This window comes from Apteryx rowi, unplaced genomic scaffold, assembly GCF_003343035.1.
Source record: "Apteryx rowi isolate R43461 unplaced genomic scaffold, aptRow1 scaffold_7, whole genome shotgun sequence".
Classification (NCBI taxonomy): domain Eukaryota; kingdom Metazoa; phylum Chordata; class Aves; order Apterygiformes; family Apterygidae; genus Apteryx; species Apteryx rowi.
The window spans coordinates 5332583-5350910 of NW_020450982.1; the positions used below are offsets into that span (position 1 = coordinate 5332583).

General features: G+C 39.9%; 1 protein-coding gene across 10 annotated transcripts in view; it reads left to right on the forward strand.

Annotated features, from left to right (window-relative positions):
- Positions 1 to 18328, forward strand: part of TESK2 (testis associated actin remodelling kinase 2) — an 83502-nt gene that overhangs the window by 60175 nt on the left and 4999 nt on the right. For 8 of the 10 annotated variants that reach the window (XR_003256825.1, XM_026086629.1, XM_026086632.1 and 5 more), the window contains 6 exons: positions 7125 to 7207; positions 9253 to 9328; positions 11033 to 11116; positions 12269 to 12355; positions 16029 to 16164; positions 17635 to 17694. Coding sequence is in view for 9 of the 10 variants with exons in the window: in XM_026086629.1 (XP_025942414.1) it covers positions 7125 to 7207; positions 9253 to 9328; positions 11033 to 11116; positions 12269 to 12355; positions 16029 to 16164; positions 17635 to 17694 (526 nt within the window). In the remaining variant the exon portion in view is untranslated. The remainder of the gene's footprint in view (positions 1 to 7124; positions 7208 to 9252; positions 9329 to 11032; positions 11117 to 12268; positions 12356 to 16028; positions 16165 to 17634; positions 17695 to 18328) is intronic. The other 2 variants (XM_026086631.1, XM_026086637.1) reach the window with 1 other exon arrangement.

An 18328-nucleotide genomic window follows, 5' to 3' on the forward strand; every position in this document is an offset into this window, starting at 1 on the left:
GATGTTTTCCCATGTTGTGAGCTGCTCAGCCCTTGGGCTTGGACGTTTGGCTGCTGTAGCTGGTCAGTTGATCTGCCCTGATCAAGAGCAACAGCCTAACTTGAATCTGTCAGAAGTTGAGTGGCTGGAGCAGCTGTTTTCAGCCCGTAGATGGTAGGTGCGTAGACAGGATGACTTGTGCATTTTGTAAGCCAATACGATGGCCTCACTTTTGACTTCTCATAAAGAGATTGATGTAGAGCCTAAACCCACAGCCACAGGTTGGATGTGAGGACCAGGCTCCTTGGCTCATTCCCTATCCCCATCGCTATCACTGCAAACCCTGTGAATGGTATTTTCTTCTGGGCTTGTTATAAGGTGTGCAAAGGAGGATTTGGGTCTTCGAATCAAGAGGCTTTTCTTCATGTTTCAGTGATTCAGAAGTAGGTCAGGTTATGAATTTTAGCTCTGACAGCCCTAGTCACAGAAGATGCACTTGTTAAAACAGAAATTGGTATGCAAAATGTTGGAGGTGTTTGAACAGGAGCCAGCAGACTATGATAAAGTTTTTCTTAATTTGACTTGTTTTTGCAACGTTCTGTCTGTTGTGACCTGCAGTTTAAATATTGTGTTTGGGAAAGCAAAAAAAGGAATTGTCCAGTCTGCAATAAGAATATAAGAAAATCCTTTTATACCTCACCCCTCAAAATAAATATCATTACTACACAGAGTTCCTTCGTGCCTCATCTTCTGCGCTGTATTCAAACCCTGCTCTGGAAGAACTGTTAATTTCCTTGGGAACCTACAGCAGTGACTGCTGTAGTATCAGTGAATTTATTTTTATAATATCTCTGGGATGAAGGAGAGGAACAAACTGTTTTCCCAGCAGAGATTAAAACCAAGAATATCGGTTTGGGTTTTAAGACTATGCTTGGAATATTTGGTATTTTACACGTGTTTTTAAGTTCAAAGCAACATGCTCACTGACCTCAGGGGCAGTTAGAAGTGTACTGCACTTATAAAATAGTCAAGCTTGACCCCTAGAGGCAGAGAGAGCACAAGATTAGCAAGAGTCTCTGAAAGGTTGGATTAAACTAGCTTCCTTGTCACAGAATCCCCCTGTGATGCTGAGGGAAGGGCAAAATCCAGATCCTGGGGCACCACTGCAACTGTCTTAACCATGAGGCTGAAGACCTTTATCTCAAGTTCAGTCTTTCCTTTTCCTCTTCTCCTGGCCTTTCTTTCACCTTCTTGTTTCTGTGGCAAGAGTGGCTGGAGTCCTGAAACACATGGGTGCCCAGTGGAAAATTGGCTGGGTGATCATGTAATTAAAGACTTTACCTTAATGCATATGCTTAAGGGGAAGAAAATAAGTTCTCGGAAAAACTTTTGCTTCCCATCTTTTGAGTGCAATATTAATTTTTTGATGTAGGCTATTTTGTGTGCAACTTCCTACCTATTTAAAAAAAACAAACTGGAAAAAAAAGCAGTGGCATTATGCAATTCATTTGCAGGATTAGAACCTTGAGACTGATTGCAGGGGTGTTTGCTGCTTTAATTAATTCTGTGACTAATACATGAAGTATTACTAATTAGTATTTAGTACTACTATCAGTAATTAGTATTACTACTACACACAGCTTGTTTTTGCCGTGGAGCAGCAGTAGGGAGAAAAATAAGAGAAACTCCTTGGCAGGGAGAAGGGAGCATCCGCTAGGAGTCTGCCCATTATTCCAAGGCTGATCGTATCCAGTCTGTGTCTATCCAGTCCTTTCTGCTTGCCTGCAGTGCCAGCTGCCATTCAGGCTTTTCATCCTTGTTCCAGGGCTTTTCCTCTTCTCTTTGCTCCAAGTTCCTACCCCCAACCTTCTCGTTCCATCTCTTTGCCCAGTTGACTGCTGTTACCTCTTCTTGTTGCTCCCACTGGTGCTTTATCCAAGCTCTCTGTCTTTCCATTCCTGTCTCCAGGATGCTTAGCCATTTCTAGCTCTCCCTCTGTTCTGCTGCTTCAAATTCTGCTTGTTTTTTTTTTCCCTTTGCTATGCCTGCAATTCTCATGTCCAAATAAAAAAAAATATATATATATATAAATTCCCCCCCCCATCTTTTTCTCTGAGGTGTTGGACCCTGCCAGCCCCTAACTTGGGCTCCTACTGTCTCATTGCTCCAGTGGCCAGTTACCTTACTCCCTCTTTCAAGTTCTCCTCCCAGCAGATGTCCTGTCCCGGTTTACTTTTTGCAGGAGTTGTAAAATGTGCATCTTACACAGAGGCCTTGTCAAATCTCAAGTTGAGAACATGTCAAATCTGGGTATAAAACCATAGGGTAATTTTTTTTTGAGGATTTTTCTTTTCATTTTTTCAAAACTTGCCTGTAACAGATCAAATATCCTTTTTCTAGGTTTGTTCTCCAAAGCAGCTGAATTGTATTAGCTGAAACTAAAAACAAAACAAAAGCCAGTATTAAAAAAAAAAACCCAAACAAATGCCTTTCTGTCTGACAGAATTACTTACAGTTGAAAACAAGGCTTTATAATCAATAAGAGGTGGCAAGCAGTCTTGGGGAACATTGTAAGCTCCACTGATGATAAAATCTGAAGAAATTCTAATCTCTAGGCCTATATATATGTGTGTGTGTGTGTGTGTGTGTGTGCTTATATTCCTGCCAACATATGCTTTCACTTCACGATAAATGTGTAATGGCTCGCCCTTCTTTCCATGAGCACTGAGTTGTCTCTGTTACGGTGGGACAGACATCCATGCAAGCAGTTACTGTGGACTGATGGAATATCAATTCACTGCCTTTGGGCTTGAAGTAGAATACCCTTACTGCTTACCCTGTGTGCTGTTTGCTTGTTTAAAACAAAATAAAACCCAAGCAATGAACAGAACTTTTGTCTGATGCGTCCTGTACTTGCTGCTGCCGTTGTAAGGTCCCCTTTGTGCTAGAGTAAGCTCCCGCCTGGATATTTTGCACTGCAGGGGAGGGCTTGCACTGCAAAAAATAGCTATCGCAGATGATTAGTCTGATGATAGTCACATTAGTAAACTCTTACTGGTGATTGGGACCCAAATGGGGCTTGTCCCTTAAACATACTGGTTTTAGTTTAAAAAGAATCTGTCTAGTATTGTAAACTTCCTGTTGCACATCTGATTGTCAATGGTATTTCTGTTAAGGGATAGCACTTTAAAAACAGCTCGTACATCCCAATTGGTCTTTAAGTATTTTAATTTGGTAACAGTTATCAGAGGATTGCAAACAAGACTGCAGTAGCATTCTTGTATTTTTTTTGTGTGCGATAAAATCTCTGAAGAGTTTAGTTTCTAGGTCATATTGAAAAATAAAACGATGGGGTTTCTTCATCTGAGCAACTTATTTTTAACTCTGAAACTCTTGAGTCTATTTTCGTCTTTGTTTATGTAAAAAGGAGAGTAGAATATTGCATTTGTCTTAGTGGAATTATGCTGTGCAAAGCAGATGTTAAGCTCCTGTAACATACAAAAGGGGCTTTTTGTTCTTTCACATCTGTCTCTGCATAAACAGCCATGTTAACTCTTTAGGGCTCATGTACAGAGCTCCTTGCTTTTATTATGAGACTGTCTCAGGAAGGACTGATGGGTTCCCACTTAGGAAAAAAAACCCTCTTCTCTCTGACTCTGTGATCTTCTAAAGGAAGCAGCATGACTCTCTGTACAGAGGTCCAACGAGAAAGCTTGGGGAGTTCTTCATGTCGTATTGCGTTGCAGCTTATCCAAATAGTGCAATAGTAAGTTGGGCGAGTTTTTCCAAAGCCCATGTTGTAAAGCTGCTTGGCACTTCATCTCACAGGCTTGTTCTTGAAGCTTTCCTTTCCACTAGAGAGGGGTTTGAACTCCTATGTTTCTGTGCCAAATTCCAGTAACGAAACTTCTTCATACCAAAATGATACACATATTTCTGTCTTTTTTTAGAAACTGAGCAGTATTGCTTTATCAGTAGTAACAGTACAGTGTGGTTTATTGTACTCTTTTTACTAAAATACCATCTCTAGCTTAAGTTTAAAAGCTCTTTTCAGTCTTTTAGTCTCTAATGAAGCTTTGCCTCTTTTTGATCCTGATTTATATTGATAGTAGAATGTGAGTGCATAGAAATGTCTGTCACTGAGTGCAAATGAACTACCAGTTACCTCTTACTGTGGGCTCTGTCAGTAGCCTCTTTCACGATTTGCATCTTAAATCTGGTGACTAAACTATCTGTGCTTTGCATTTGGTGCACTGTTAAATAAAGGCTTTATGAGGGTGGGAAGGATGGAGGAGGAGAGTGGTGCACAGAATGAAGCATCACTGTCTGCAAAACTTTGTCCTGGATGAACAGGATAGGCTTGAAAGGTGACGTCTAACCACACTAGTTTAAGTGGAAAGGCTTTACCTCTGGTTTCAGCAGGACTAGCCTTCCATCTTTTGGGGGTTCCAAGAAACTGGTACTTAGCTACATAAATTTGCACCAGTTGAATTAAATCAGTTTAGTCTTACTACAGTGAGCATTTGTAGTGACACTGCCATTTTGGCTAAGACTGGTGCATGTCACCTGCCTACAGCTGATTTAAGTGTAAACAAGATAGTCGCTCTTATACTGGAATACTTATCCTAATGAATTTAAATTCTCACTCAGTACCGCTTTCATATGTAGACAGAAGTCAGACTTCCACTAATAAAAGAGAATAGTTTTGCTTCCTTCTTTATGTCATTTAATTTTGTGCAGCCCATCACAGCCGAACAGTTGATGAATGCCCCGTAGCAGAAACGCAGCGCTAAGCTTCCCCCGTTGCCTTGTCATGGTGTGCCAGTGTCTCTGGCAGGTCCCGGGAGCTGGCGGACACAGGGCATGTCGTTGCTGTTTGGTGTCTCAGCAGGCACAGCTCCTCCTGCTTGTGCGGGAAGGGGCTCGGAGCTGTCAGGAAGCATCACCTGGCAGCTAGAGGGGAGGTTGCATTGGTTTAATTTATGAATTATCTAGGAATAATCTACTGGTATAGCAGTTCAGTGCTGCACCTGAGAGCTGAGATTGCCCGGGGCTGGGAGGGGAAAAGGTGGTTCATCTTTTGTTGGTAATGTATTTCTGTCAAATGGGATATGATTGTATAAAGTTAAGAAGGTGAAGAAGAACTTGCTGTCATGTTTATCTTATGTTTAAGCCTTCTTTCTTATTAAAGCAGTCCTGTAAGTCACTGCATATCTCAGACTGTTTCTGTGGATTTTTAATTCCAGTGAAAACAGTTCTTCGTCTGAAGTCCGATGCTCCCCTGCAACATTTGCAAAACAAGGGTTACTGGAGAATAACCCTAATACACAAAAGCCAGAAAGTAAAATGAAATACTGCAGTCTTGCTAATCAAACTGAACAAGATGTAAATAGTCAAAGTTAATGCCAAGAAGGAAATCTAGGTTTTAAAAGTGGTTCTTCTATGAATCATAGAACTGTTTTTTTAAATGTCAATTATGGATCATCTTTAACTGCTGAAAAATCTATGGTAGAAAATAATCCGAGCTTTGCTGCAAGAACTAATATCAGCATTCTTGTACCCTGTGAGATCTCTGGTGTCCTCATATCCTTGTTTCTGTGAGGAACACAATGAAATTCCATGTCTGTTTGAATCATTTTAGTAAGATTTTCAGCAATGGTTTATCCTGCTTGGATTTAAGTCCATCTTACAGTGAGCAAATGTTTAAACTGAGGCAAGTTGTGAATGTGCTCTTTGATAAAAGATAACAAAGCCCGTAACTGAGAAGCTTTACTGTTCTTTGGGTGACCATGGTTGATTTAGCTTTGTACACGTTTAGGAATCCCCAAACTAGCTGTACTTATTATACTTGAGTCACGCTAAACAAACAGAACTTTGCACCTCGGGAGCCCGGGATGCATTTTCTTTACATGATCGCAAGAACGGCTCACTTAACCTCTTAACTGGCAGGAAGAAAACTTAATTTGTAGTCTGGGCCACACTCGGCTCTGAATATGTAAAACTGACAACTTGAACTTGATCTTTTAGCCGAGGGACCTGCTTTTCTTGGTAGCTGCATTATCCAAACAAGCTAATACTCTGGGGTCAGTGAGAGGCTTTTGTACGTCCAAGCACAATAAAACCAGAAAGAGCGTTTCCGGCTGTTTAGCTAATTAGTGGACGGTACCACTCGGTAGTTGTCAGCAGTGGCTTTGCTGCCTGCCGCTATTGTGCTGGCTGCAGAAGGATACAGAGCAAAGCATGTGGTAGAGGAATGAATTCTGTCTTCCCTACCCTTTTCAGGACAGAAAAACCTAGGGAAGTCAGCTACTGATTCATTCGGTGAGAAGCAAAACCATGCGGTACTGGAATGGTCAAAGCATGTTTCTCAGGGTTGTAAATAAATAAACAAAATTAAACTAATAATACCCTGCATGTGATACGATCTTGCCAGATCTGAATCATCTGAATGTGTCCTTAAGTTGCCCTTCCTCCTGACACTGGAGGGGGCATTTGAAAGGAAAAGATTGACAGATCTTTCCTATTAGCTGTTTTGCTTAAATCATGTTTTATGATGTGCTGTAGAATAAAGAATTTGATTTGAGACTTTAAAAAGACATTTAGAGTACCCACATCTTGTATTTTCTAATGGCAATCTATTCCAAAGCAATGAGTTCCTTTCATTTTTAAGTAGTTAATTTAGCAAAGCATACAAAGGCATTTAGAGTCTGCTCTAATTGTGTATTCTGTTCAGGCCCAGGCAAACTATAAAGGGAAATTTCAAGGAGTCATAGTGAACAGCATGTATTGCATATTTTAACAGTAAGGGGGTTAAATCATCTTAATTCTTGCTAGAACCTAGCTGGATACGGGCTGCCTGTGGCTGCCTGCTGTCTCAGCAAGTTTTTAAGTGGATTATTAACCAAGTGTAAGGCTGTTTGCGTGTCAAACTTACAGATGCTGCATGTGATTGTGCAGGGGGAGGGGGCCGGGAGGGTAGGGGGAAAGGGTGGTTGCTTTCAGACAAAAGCTTCTCATAGATGAATGTCTTTCAAACAATATCTTGTAATCTTGTTTTAGATTTAAAATAAATAAAACAAACGGCATAGGGGTTTCATGCCCAGACAATAGCTTTTTTGTTTTTTGTTTTTTTTCTCTTTTTCTAGAACTGCTTAATAAAACGTGATGAAAACGGATATTCAGCGATAGTGGGAGACTTTGGTTTGGCAGAGAAAATTCCTGATCACAGGTACGTGGACTAATCAAAATACAGAGAGAGTTGCACTGCCGTTGCAGGTCAGAAGCTGCAGTTAGCTAAATTCCTGAGGCCACTATTGCATTCTGATACACAAAAAGCATCCTCAGTCTTCTGTCTAGAGCTGTGGGCTGAATGACCAAATTGTTCCAGCTTTAATTATGGTGCATTTCGATAGATTTAGTGGTGACGTTTGTTCTTTAAATATGCTCCAGTGATTAGAGAATTCACTCAAGCTTTTCATATCTCCTGAGCAGGTGTTTGAGATTTTTGTAAAGAACTGTCCAGCATTCTGGATTGGGATGATTTTATAATAAATGTCCTCTTCCTTCATTGCAAACACTTTTAATTAGCCCCTTCCTATTTCCATAAACAATATTTAGTGACATTCCAGTTTTTTTCTATTTAACTTCTGGGTTAGTTGTTAAGATCCAGGTTTGTAACCAAGAAGTATTAAAAATACTGTCTAAAAGTAGCTCACCGTTTTGATTTCCATGGGGTGAAATTGTGATCTTAGCTCATTTGAGGAATGCACAGGTGACTGTCACAAGCCATTGTTACAATTGGAAAATGGTCCTTTTGTCCTGCCTCCATTAGGGAAATCAAAGACAAGGATTTCATTGTTCTCCCCTCCGTACACTGACTTGTGCATTTCAGAATATTCTGGCTGCAAAATGTGCTGTCAAATTTTCTTCAGTGTCTACTTCTACTTAAAATAAATAAAAGCCTCCTAGTTATTATGGTTGCAAAGAAAACAGTAAAAATTGACCCCAGCTATGCACTATATGTTTTTAAATTGCACATCTCCCAAAACTGTAGCTTGGGAGGTTCTGAAAGCTTGCATTTATGTTAATGAAAAATTGATCCAAAAGCTTAACAAACCAAACATCTTATTTGCCAAATTACTGATAGTTTAGTAGGAACCGCCAATGTTTGTCTTGTATAGGCCTGTGAAGTCTTTGCCTTTTCAGGTGATGAAAGCTTCAGCTGTATTAATACAAAGCCATCAGAAAATCAGGAAGGCGGCAGTGTGTTCTTAATACCCAGTTTTGAGATGTCCTGAAAACTGAGAATGTAGTAATAGTTCAAGTAAAGATAGCTTGATACCATAATAAATAACCTAATGCAATTGTTACAGTAGCCACCATTTTGGTCTGATATAGCCTCACCTCCATTTTCAAACGCTGTCATGTTGTTTCCGGTTTTGCTGGCTGGTGAACCACTATATTTGAGGCCTTCAGCGGTCTTGTCTTTAGAGGTGTTCATTCCTTCAAGGTTGGCTGGGGGACAACCTTGATGCCTCTCTTAAGACTGCAGTTTTCAGCCATATGGGAACATTGCAGATTTTTCAAATCAGCTGTATCCTGATTACTTTTCATTTTTCCCTGTCAAAGGATTCATCTGATCAATTTTGACATTTTTTTTTTTAAGAAACAATTTTGCAAACCTTTCAAAGAGCTGCTGTAATTTTACCATATGTGCTTCAGACTAGACTAGGTTCTTTCTGTGTAATAAACAAAATTTTCTTAAATCTTGGCATGAAAATCAAGACTAATTCCCAACAGCAGGCTGTGCTGAATACTTTCTGCTCATAGAGCTGCTCATAGATATACGTCTGGGGATACCTGCATGTGCTGCTGCATTAATGGAGAATTTGACATCTGGCCAGAAATTGATTTCCACGTGAAGGAGCCTACTTTGCAAAAAGTTCAGAAACCAGGCCTGTGGCCTTGCAAAAAAAACCCAAAACAGGGACTTAGAAACTGGAAATACAATAAATTGTTTGAAGAAATAAAAGATGGTTCCAGTGACTCCAGTAGGAAACCAATGTAAAATACAGTATGTTATGGAACCCACTTGTATAGACTTTCCTTTGCTGAAAGCTTCTGCAGGTACTTGGAGTTATGGAAAGTGCTTAACACCACCTGAATTAGGGTATTTCCCTAATGGTTCTTTTTTCTCTCTCTCTCTGCCTCTCTCACTCCATATATATGTGTGCACATATATCTATCTATCTGTACGTATGTAAATGTATACAGTGAGAAGTTACCAGTGGTGGGTTCACCCTTCTGGATGGCACCAGAAGTTCTCAGAGATGAACCTTACAATGAAAAGGTAGGTACATGCAAGTGGACTTTAGTTGTCAGATGTTTCTCTTCAGTACCTGTATGCAAGATTTAGGATTGTCATAACTTAAAAATTGTCACCACTTTCATTTGTTACATTCTTGTACTCAGTAGGTGACTCTGACTAAGGGAGAATGTGGGTTGAAGAGCTAATATTTTTAATTCATGTTGTGGACTCTCATGCAGAAATAAAAGTACCTTTAGCATAATTCACTGTTAAGATATTCCCATTCTAAAAAAACCCACATGTAGGACAAGCCTTTACTGTATTTTTGCCTAATACAACTTGTTATAATCAGGTTTCATGAGAAATGTCTGGTGACACTTCATTTTTTTTGTTTTTAAATAGAAGTGTGGTTACTTCCTTGACTGTAACTTAGTGAAATCTGGGTAGAAGCAAAAGGTCTTTGTGTAAACTTGTAAAATCATTTTAATTACGAAAAAAAAAAAATTAGACAGTTCTCAAAGATAAGATACCTAGGTAAAAATGTTCTCCAAAGGAATTTCTAAGTTTTCCTATTTGTGGCACTGGGAAATGTTTCTTTCAGAGGAGGACCAGATCACACTACATTTTAGAAATAGTATTTTGAGTCAAGCTCTTCTTTACACAGGCTTTTCTCTCATGCATGCAAAGACATTCTCTAAAACACAGCCAAGTTCAGTCCTACAAATGTGACTTTCTGTGATAAAGTCCACATCCTGCACCTTCTTTGTCAGCAGCTGATAATCTGTTTAATTGGTGGTACTTTTAACTTGAGGGAAAGCAGTAGCTACCTCGGTAGTGAATGTAGTAATTACCATTTCAAAGCTTTGTTAAGAGTTCCCGTTGACCCAAATTAATAGTAAAGTACCCAAATCTATTGTGCCATGTTCTTTACTCACCCTAGGACATGGAGGACTAAAGAGGAAACAACTCGTATCAACATGAGAGCTGGCGTATAAGCTTGCCTGATACCTAAGGGGTGAGGGAGGCAGGCTCCTGCTCTACAGACCTGTATTCCACGTTTCCCTAAATTTTTTTTACTTGCTAAATTCAGATGGTGGGACTCTGAGGAACTGGAACTGTGCAACTCCAGGGGCATTCTGCTAAGTGATTACTAAGCATCGTGGAAACTTCCACAGAGATTGATGCTAGTGTACAGTGTTACCAGATCTCAAGCTTTGAGAAAGACATCGTTTTCTCCAGAGATGCTGAATAGTGAGAAGAGAAAAACGTAATTCTTTTTAAAAACGACATTAACATTCTGGATAAGCTGCGATCATGGGTATTCTAAACCGCTCTCTCCAACCACAGTGATATATAGGCATGTCATATTTTGGCTGTGTTTTTAATTACTCCCATCTGTAAGACATCAAATACAACTTTACCATTCCTTATGCAGGGAAGGAATTCTGTATATTTTTGTTTGTTTTATTTTGACACTGTTGAAGTAACAATGGTTTGAATATTTTTTTTGTGTGTGAAGTTTTAACATTATTGCTGCTCTTTGTGCAACAGGAGCACTTTACTGTGAGTGTGTGTTTCCTCATATGGAAAATAAGTTATATTACAGTTGTTTAGTGGTTGCAAGCCTTGTGGTGTTGGTTTAGTTGTTCCCAATAACCACTTGGGGTAAGGAGAAACTCAGTGGAAGATAAGAATGCTGAGTATTCATAGTTGAACCATGTGGCTGTTTATTTTTCCCCTCCTCAGGCGGATGTGTTCTCTTATGGTATAATTTTGTGTGAGATTATAGCAAGAATACAAGCAGATCCAGACTATCTCCCTCGTACAGAAGTAAGTGGTTACGTTTATATGTCGGTGGGAGGTGGTAAATATACTGTGATAATGGCTGGCCTTTAGCACTTTTGGCACAGCTGCCAAAGATAATGATGAATAGGTGTTACTTTAAAAAGAGACTCTAAAAGGCTTTTGTTCTTCTGTGCTGTTATTGTAAGAAGCTCTATCGAAGACATTTTGATGCAGGCTCAGCCTTTGTCCAGCTAAAATCCTCATGGGAAATCCTTTCTGAAGCCCCAGACCTGCCTCTAATTGGCGGAACATGGAGAGCATGGTGGTGACCTTCCTTTTGTAGAGTGATAGCTCACATAGACTTCTTGTCAAATTCAGAACGGAGCACTTTTGGCACACTTTCGGCACACCGCATCCTCTAAGCAACCTCCCCTTGTGAAAGGGGCAGGAACTGTGTTGGGGCTCACCCTTATTTTCACATAGTCTGTACTAAGCACTGTGGATCTGATGTAAAATTGATGGATCAAAAGACTCTTCTGTTTTCTTCAGTTGGCTTTGGGTTGGGGGGGCCTCATCTGTAAGGTAGCTTTTGGCCCTGTATATTGTAGTCTTCCAAATTGTCTCTCCCTTTCCAGTTCTGAAAATGCAAAATTGCTTAGGATTTGAAGTGCAGTGAATAAGAGATCCTTTTGTTTCTCTGCCTTTCAGATCTTGTGTAAATGTGTTTAAGGAACTGGATAATTTGTATTACTAATCTAGTAGTACCATCCACTGAAAAGCTAACCATTTTCATTGTTAAATTTTCATGATACCCAAGCTTCTGGTTTCATAGCAAGCTTTTGATTTACACTGTGGAAGTAACCATGGTGAAACATCGTAATATAGAAAATCACTTCCAGAAGCACACAGGCAACACTTCAAGTGCAGTGAATTGCAGTTAATTCCAGGAAGAATGATGGGCTTTGAAGTCAAATCATTCTTTTACAGGTATCTTATATCAAATAATCCCTGTGGGGAATGCTGCAGTTCACTGCATGACGTTTTCTCAAAATCCTCTGTCTGTGGCTGCTCAGAGAGATGGTGTTCATGGTTATTCCTGATAACTCCATGGTGGGAGCTGAAACAAAGATGCTTTGGGCCAGATAGCAGACCTCATTTTATATCTCTGCTCTCTGTGCTGTGTTCTTGTTTGTACAGAATTTTGGATTAGACTATGATGCCTTCCAGCACATGGTGGGAGACTGTCCCCCTGACTTCCTCCAGCTGGCCTTCAACTGCTGTAATGTGAGTATCCTAACTGGCAGGGAGAGGCCAAAACTGGAGTTCTCTCTCCCTGGCTTTTGAAGATAGAGCTTAAAGCATTTACAGAAGAGACTGAAGTGCTTACCTATAAAAGCAGCATATGTTCTGATAACCCAGGAAGTCCCTTGCAGTTTTTTTATATCCCGTCCCCCTGCAAAAAGGCCCATCTTCTGCTTTTGCAGTTCCATATTCTGTCATGCCAAACAAATGAGTCTGGCACACTGAACAGCTTCTTGCGGGCTGCTCAGGCTGCTCATAACCAGTTGTATGCTATTGACACTGGCTGGCCCTCAGGCGGACAGAATCCAGCTGTTATTGTGTACAGACCTACTGAGCTGTGAAGACAGAATTCTGATGTTGCTCACAGAAAGAGAGGCAACAAAGAGGGGACAGACAAATAAAGAGAAGGCAGTAAATTGCTCTGAAGTCTATATGCTGCCCTTTGGGAAGAAGGATAAACCTCCAAATCCCTAGCCTGTGTTCCAAAAAACCAAACTTGGACCCCAAAGATTTAATATCGGTAAGGCAATGTGCAGTGTGGAGTAAACTTTCTGCTAGTTTTTTTGAGTAAAATTGTAATAGTGCTGGGTACCTTCATAACTCCTCGGTGGTTTGAAAATTCCAAAGATCAGTCTTGTGGGTATTCCATAATGGAGGGTGCAAGTTCATTTATATAGCAAAGCTGGTTTATCTGAAGTAAGAGAACCTGAGGTTCAGCTGAATTCAGCTGAAGTTGGGAATGTCCAGGGATCTATTCTTGTGGGTGCCAGTTTGCACACCTTAAATTGATGCTACTTCTAAAAATTTTCTTGCATAATACTTTGCTCAGTACTCCACAACCAGGCCATGCTGGAGCCAGTAACAGCACCATATCCTAGTGAACATTTGTAAGCAGTGTCAGAACAGGCTTTTGTTCCTGGCTCTGCTAATGATTTTCAGCCTTTGGTTTCATGTCGGCACTGCTGCTGAAAGAAGCAGCCTCATCTGTTCATACTCGATACACATTTTTGCCCCGAGCTCTCTCTTCACCTTGTGTTAGTACAAATGCACGCACAAGGGAAGAGTGCTATAAAGGTGAGTGTGAGCAGGTGGGGGGACTGCAGCTCTTGACACCAGCTAGCATAAAGGGGTGCTGAAAATGTTTGTGGAACTTACTCTGGACAAGCTACTCTGTTCCTCTGATTTCACTTTAGTACAGTGGAGCTCACTTCACTAAGGCACTGGTATGTCTGACTAATGTTTATGAAATGCTTTGACTGTGAAAGCACTAAATGGTTTGGCTAGAGCTAGGGTTTGATTTGGGAAATCTCGGCTCCCAGCTGTAGTCCCCAGAAATCGTACTGCATCCAAACACATGGCACATGATTAAAACCAATTTTTCAGCACAGGTGAAATTCAGTGTAAAACTGTACTAGTGAAGAAAGGGGAAGTGACTTATTTTATATTCCCATGTAAGAATTTGCTGTGTTCAGAGAAAAAGGATTTCTTCCTACTGGTTATCATCAACTGCACTCTGCGAAACTCAGGGAAGGGACATTTATTATGCTAGGAGCCTAGTTATGCCTTGAAGAAACTGGAAGCAACTGTCTTCCTAATCAAGCCATTAATATGCTTGTTGCAGTGTGGAATGTGTTATAATTCACTTACCACAAATGCTTTAGTGTGAGGAAAAAAGTGGCAAACAGATAAGACTTCCTCGTATCGTTCTTCTTAAGCACGTTGTACTTTGGTAATAGGTGATCTGTGCATCAGTCTGCTCTTAGATGGGGACATTTATATAGCGTTTTATTATCCAAGAGGTAATGAACAGTGTAAACTGTATAGCTCAGCTGATCAGCTGAACTAAATATGCAAAGCCATGGGGTTTTCTACAGTCAAGAAACACGTTTTAGGGCAGCCTAAGAAAACCAGTAAAACCAGATGCCTATGAGCAGTACATTAAAAATCCCTTAATATGCTGTTGTAAAGTGTTTTTAAAAATAACTACTTACATGGAAGTCTAAAACTTACGGTTCCCCCAGTAGTTATAAGCCCTATTGCATGAATGCTTATAAATGTAATCTTGTATGATCATGCAAAACGCATAGCAGCACGAGCAGAGCTGTGGGGATCTGCAGCCTTGAGGGAAAATCCTTCTATTCCATTTGAGCAGAACCCAGAGTGCTCAGGATGGAAGAGACAAAAGTTGCTCTTGAGCCACTTTTCCTTTGCTGCTGTTGTCCTGGATCTTGCCTAGCACAAATCAAAATAGCCAGAGAGCTGCTCCAACTTTCTGTAGCTTGCAACAGCCCTCTAAGATTCCCAGATTGGTAAGACTGTCAGAATAAAGAGAGTGTACTTTGGTGTTGCCTCTGCCCTACCTTTTCAGTGGGATAGGGAAGGCAGAAAAAGATATTTTCCTATGCCAGGAAATTCCAGCTGCTGCATCAGCACAAATTTCTTGCTGCTGTGTGCTCATCAAAGCAAGTGTGTTTTATTTATTTGTTTATTTTATTACTACACATATGAATTTTTAGCCCCTTCCCCTGTGTTAGAAGGTGTTTTGGCATTGCCTGTAATACCAGTTCTCTTCACATAGTTTCATCTCCTAGGACCTGCAAGGCAGTGTCAGGGGGGTTTGGGGTTTGTTTTTGTTTACAAAGCACCACTGTTCCCTTTGTACTAGGGGCGAGATCTGTCTGGGCCTGTCTGTTATGAAAAAACCTTTAGAAGGCTGGAGAACAGTAATCAAGTCAAGCAGAATCTTTTTTAGTAGTGTAATGAAGTTAACCTTTAGCTGCCAAATTAGACACTGCTACCTACAGTAGTTATATGTAACATATATTAAGGGTTGTATTCAGAATGATGAAATAAATGCCTTTTAAATTACTGCTTAAATTAAGCCGCTTGCTTTCTAGTACAGTTTTAGTGTCAGCCTTTGTTTAGAGGTCCATTTCTACTAGGATGAGTCTAAATACATACTAATGACTGAGGGGGAAAAGAAGTTTTACTTAGGCAATCTAGTAAGATACCTTTTTGTACTGTATTACTTTGTCCAGTTATATAACCAGTCTTGTTTCCTCACAAGGTAGACCAATACACTGAGTACTATGGGATAATTAACAGAAGCAAAGATGGAACATTTTAGACTTTCAAATCTGCAATGCCATTTACGTGTATTTTAATTAAAGCCACGAGAAGATTATGGAAAAATTTCAAGCTTTTAAAGAATGACATAGCCGAGTTGCTCTGTTTAATTCTTACTGTTTCAAGCAGGTTTTGGAATTATACTGATATATAATTTCTGACTGATAACTGGAGTCCAGAAAGAAATCCTTGAACTGAGAAAGCTTCTGAAAAAATAACAAAAACAACCCCCAAATCCTCTTCCAAACCCTGAATCTAGCATCTTCCCACCTTTCCTTTTAAAATGTGTCCTCATCACAGAATGCTGACAGCTTGATAATTAAATGTGAGAGAGAGAAACTGGGATACAACATGACTTTTCCCCATTGCCGCCTCCCCCCCCCTTTTTTTTTTTTTGCAATGACAACACCCTTAAAACACAGTCTTGAATTTCCTCAGTTCTTCAAACTGTCCCTCTCTCTGTCAACTGTGAAACTAGAATAGCATGGACAAACCCACATGAAATTCTGACTTATGCATGTATTCACAGATGGATCCAAAATTGCGTCCTTCATTTGCTGATATTGTCAAAACACTGGAGGAGATTTTAAACCGTCTGAGAAATGAGGAATCTGAGAGAGAGAGAAAATTTTTCAATCTTGACAACAGTGAAAGAAAGCCTAAAGGTAGGTATCTGCATTAGCACAAAGATTACTGCAAGCTGATAGTGAGAGAGTTCAATGTTCACATTTTGAAGGTAGGGATTTCAAATATGTGTGGTACTATTTACAGTTTATGAATGATATTACCCTAAGCCTGAAAATGATTCTGGAAAGATACTGTATGCTCTGCACCGCAGAGAGTCCTTTGTGAAGGAACAAATAACTGTTTCATAAAAGTGCCTCAAAAGTTTGCATCCACAAGCTTTGAGGGGAGATTCAGAGTTCATGTGGACAGTGCTCTTACAATTTGCTAAAGGTGCATGAAAATTCACTAACTTTTGCTTTGTCCCAGCCCCACAGTATATATGTAGAGTTTTTTGGTCTGTGTTACATTTAACACTTAAAAGCTACTTGAATTTCATCAGGAAGAAGAGCAGAGAAGATGAAAGACTATTATAAAGTACCTAGATACTGTGAACCACTGGGGAACAGATCAATCCCAGATTTACTTGGGATAGCTGTATAGTCTTGAATGCTTTCTCTAAAGCCGTCTAGTGCCACCTGGTGTGGGGAGCAAACTGCAAGCATTTTTTGTAGGCTGGGGAACATTCTGACTTAGATAGCTTCTGTATTAGTGGACTTCTGGCATTGAAACTTAGAGAACAGTAAAAATAGTTTCATATATATACTTATAATCTTAAAGTAAATTCTGTATTTCAAGCCAGATGGAGCATATGCATGTTGTAGTTCTCCCCCAGCTGGAAAGCATCTGAAAGAGGTGCAGGTTAAAAGGAAAGTGTATTATTTTCTCTTTCCTGGCATGCTCTCTCTGGAGCACCTCTCAGATTTGCATCTTTCTCTGGAAGTGTTACATGTTACAGTTCTTTGAATTGCATAGTCTTTCCTGGGTGGAGCACCTAGTCTAAACTGGCAGTCTTTACAGGGAAAAGTAGAAATCAGCATGTGCTCATTCTGCAAATGGTAATTAAAAGGACATATCTCGTCTTCCCATCCATTCAGTTGTCATTGCTCTACCACAGCATTTTAGAGGCACATTGAGAGCCAGTAGCAGCTGGATGTTCCAAACACTCAGTGAGTTAGCATCTTTTCCTAAATAACTATAATTTTCCCATCCTGTTCTAGTGATACAACTTTATATATACATATATATATACACGCATGCACACACATATGTATATATTTTTGTGTATTTGTGGGTATGTGTGTTTATGTAAATAAATACATATATATACACACACATACATTTTATATATATATAGTATGCACTTAAAATTTTTGACTAGAGTCAAACTCTCGTGTATCTGCAGTTTCTGTATTGGATAATGTACTGAATCAAGGCCCGGATGGGATTTAAAGTCTTCATGGTATCAGGGGAGCATTCATTTTTGTCTTAATTTTTTCCCATCAGGGTGAAAACTTCACTTACAATTCCTTTGATAACTATGTTTTGTACTTACTCTCTTTTATGGTCAGTATCATCAACAGATTTTTGGCAACCTCTGCTGGGAGCCAGGATGGTAAATCTAGAAACAGGTAAATTGTTCTTCTCCAAGACCACTGCATATCCATTCTGCTGTTCAGTGTACTGGCAGCAAAGAGGTTTGAAGGGGCACTAAAAGATAGCGTTTGCATAGAAGCTGGAAGAGAGAGAAGACTTCTTTCTTCATATCAAGTTTTTGTGCATTTTTTCCTTTGTTTTTTTCTGAAGATAGTACTGTTTTGCTGAATTGGCACCTTCCATAATGTGGGTGGCAGATTTGAACATAAAATGATAAAGAAGCAGTCTAATTCTACTGCCTAGGGATATAAGATGGCATTAACTGAATTTGCATTTCCTTGAGTCTTCAAGATGACTTTTAACTAGCCTGAGGCATGAGTAAAGTGGAGGGAATATCTTAAATTTAAGTTTTGGCTACCTTTACATTTAAAAGATCCTGTGAACAGGGCTGCCGGTTTCCAAGTTAGAAACCAGTACTATGTTGGGGCAAAGGGAATGGTGTCCTTGTGTTTGTGCAGGAACTTGTAAGTCACCAGCAAACATGTACTTGTGCAAGATACTTTGGAACATCAGAAATGCTCCTTTTCCTCTACAGTTCTCATGAAGGCTCTGTGAGTAGGCAGACATGCAGGCATATAGCTCCTCTAAGCTAAGGGTATTTCTCTTTTT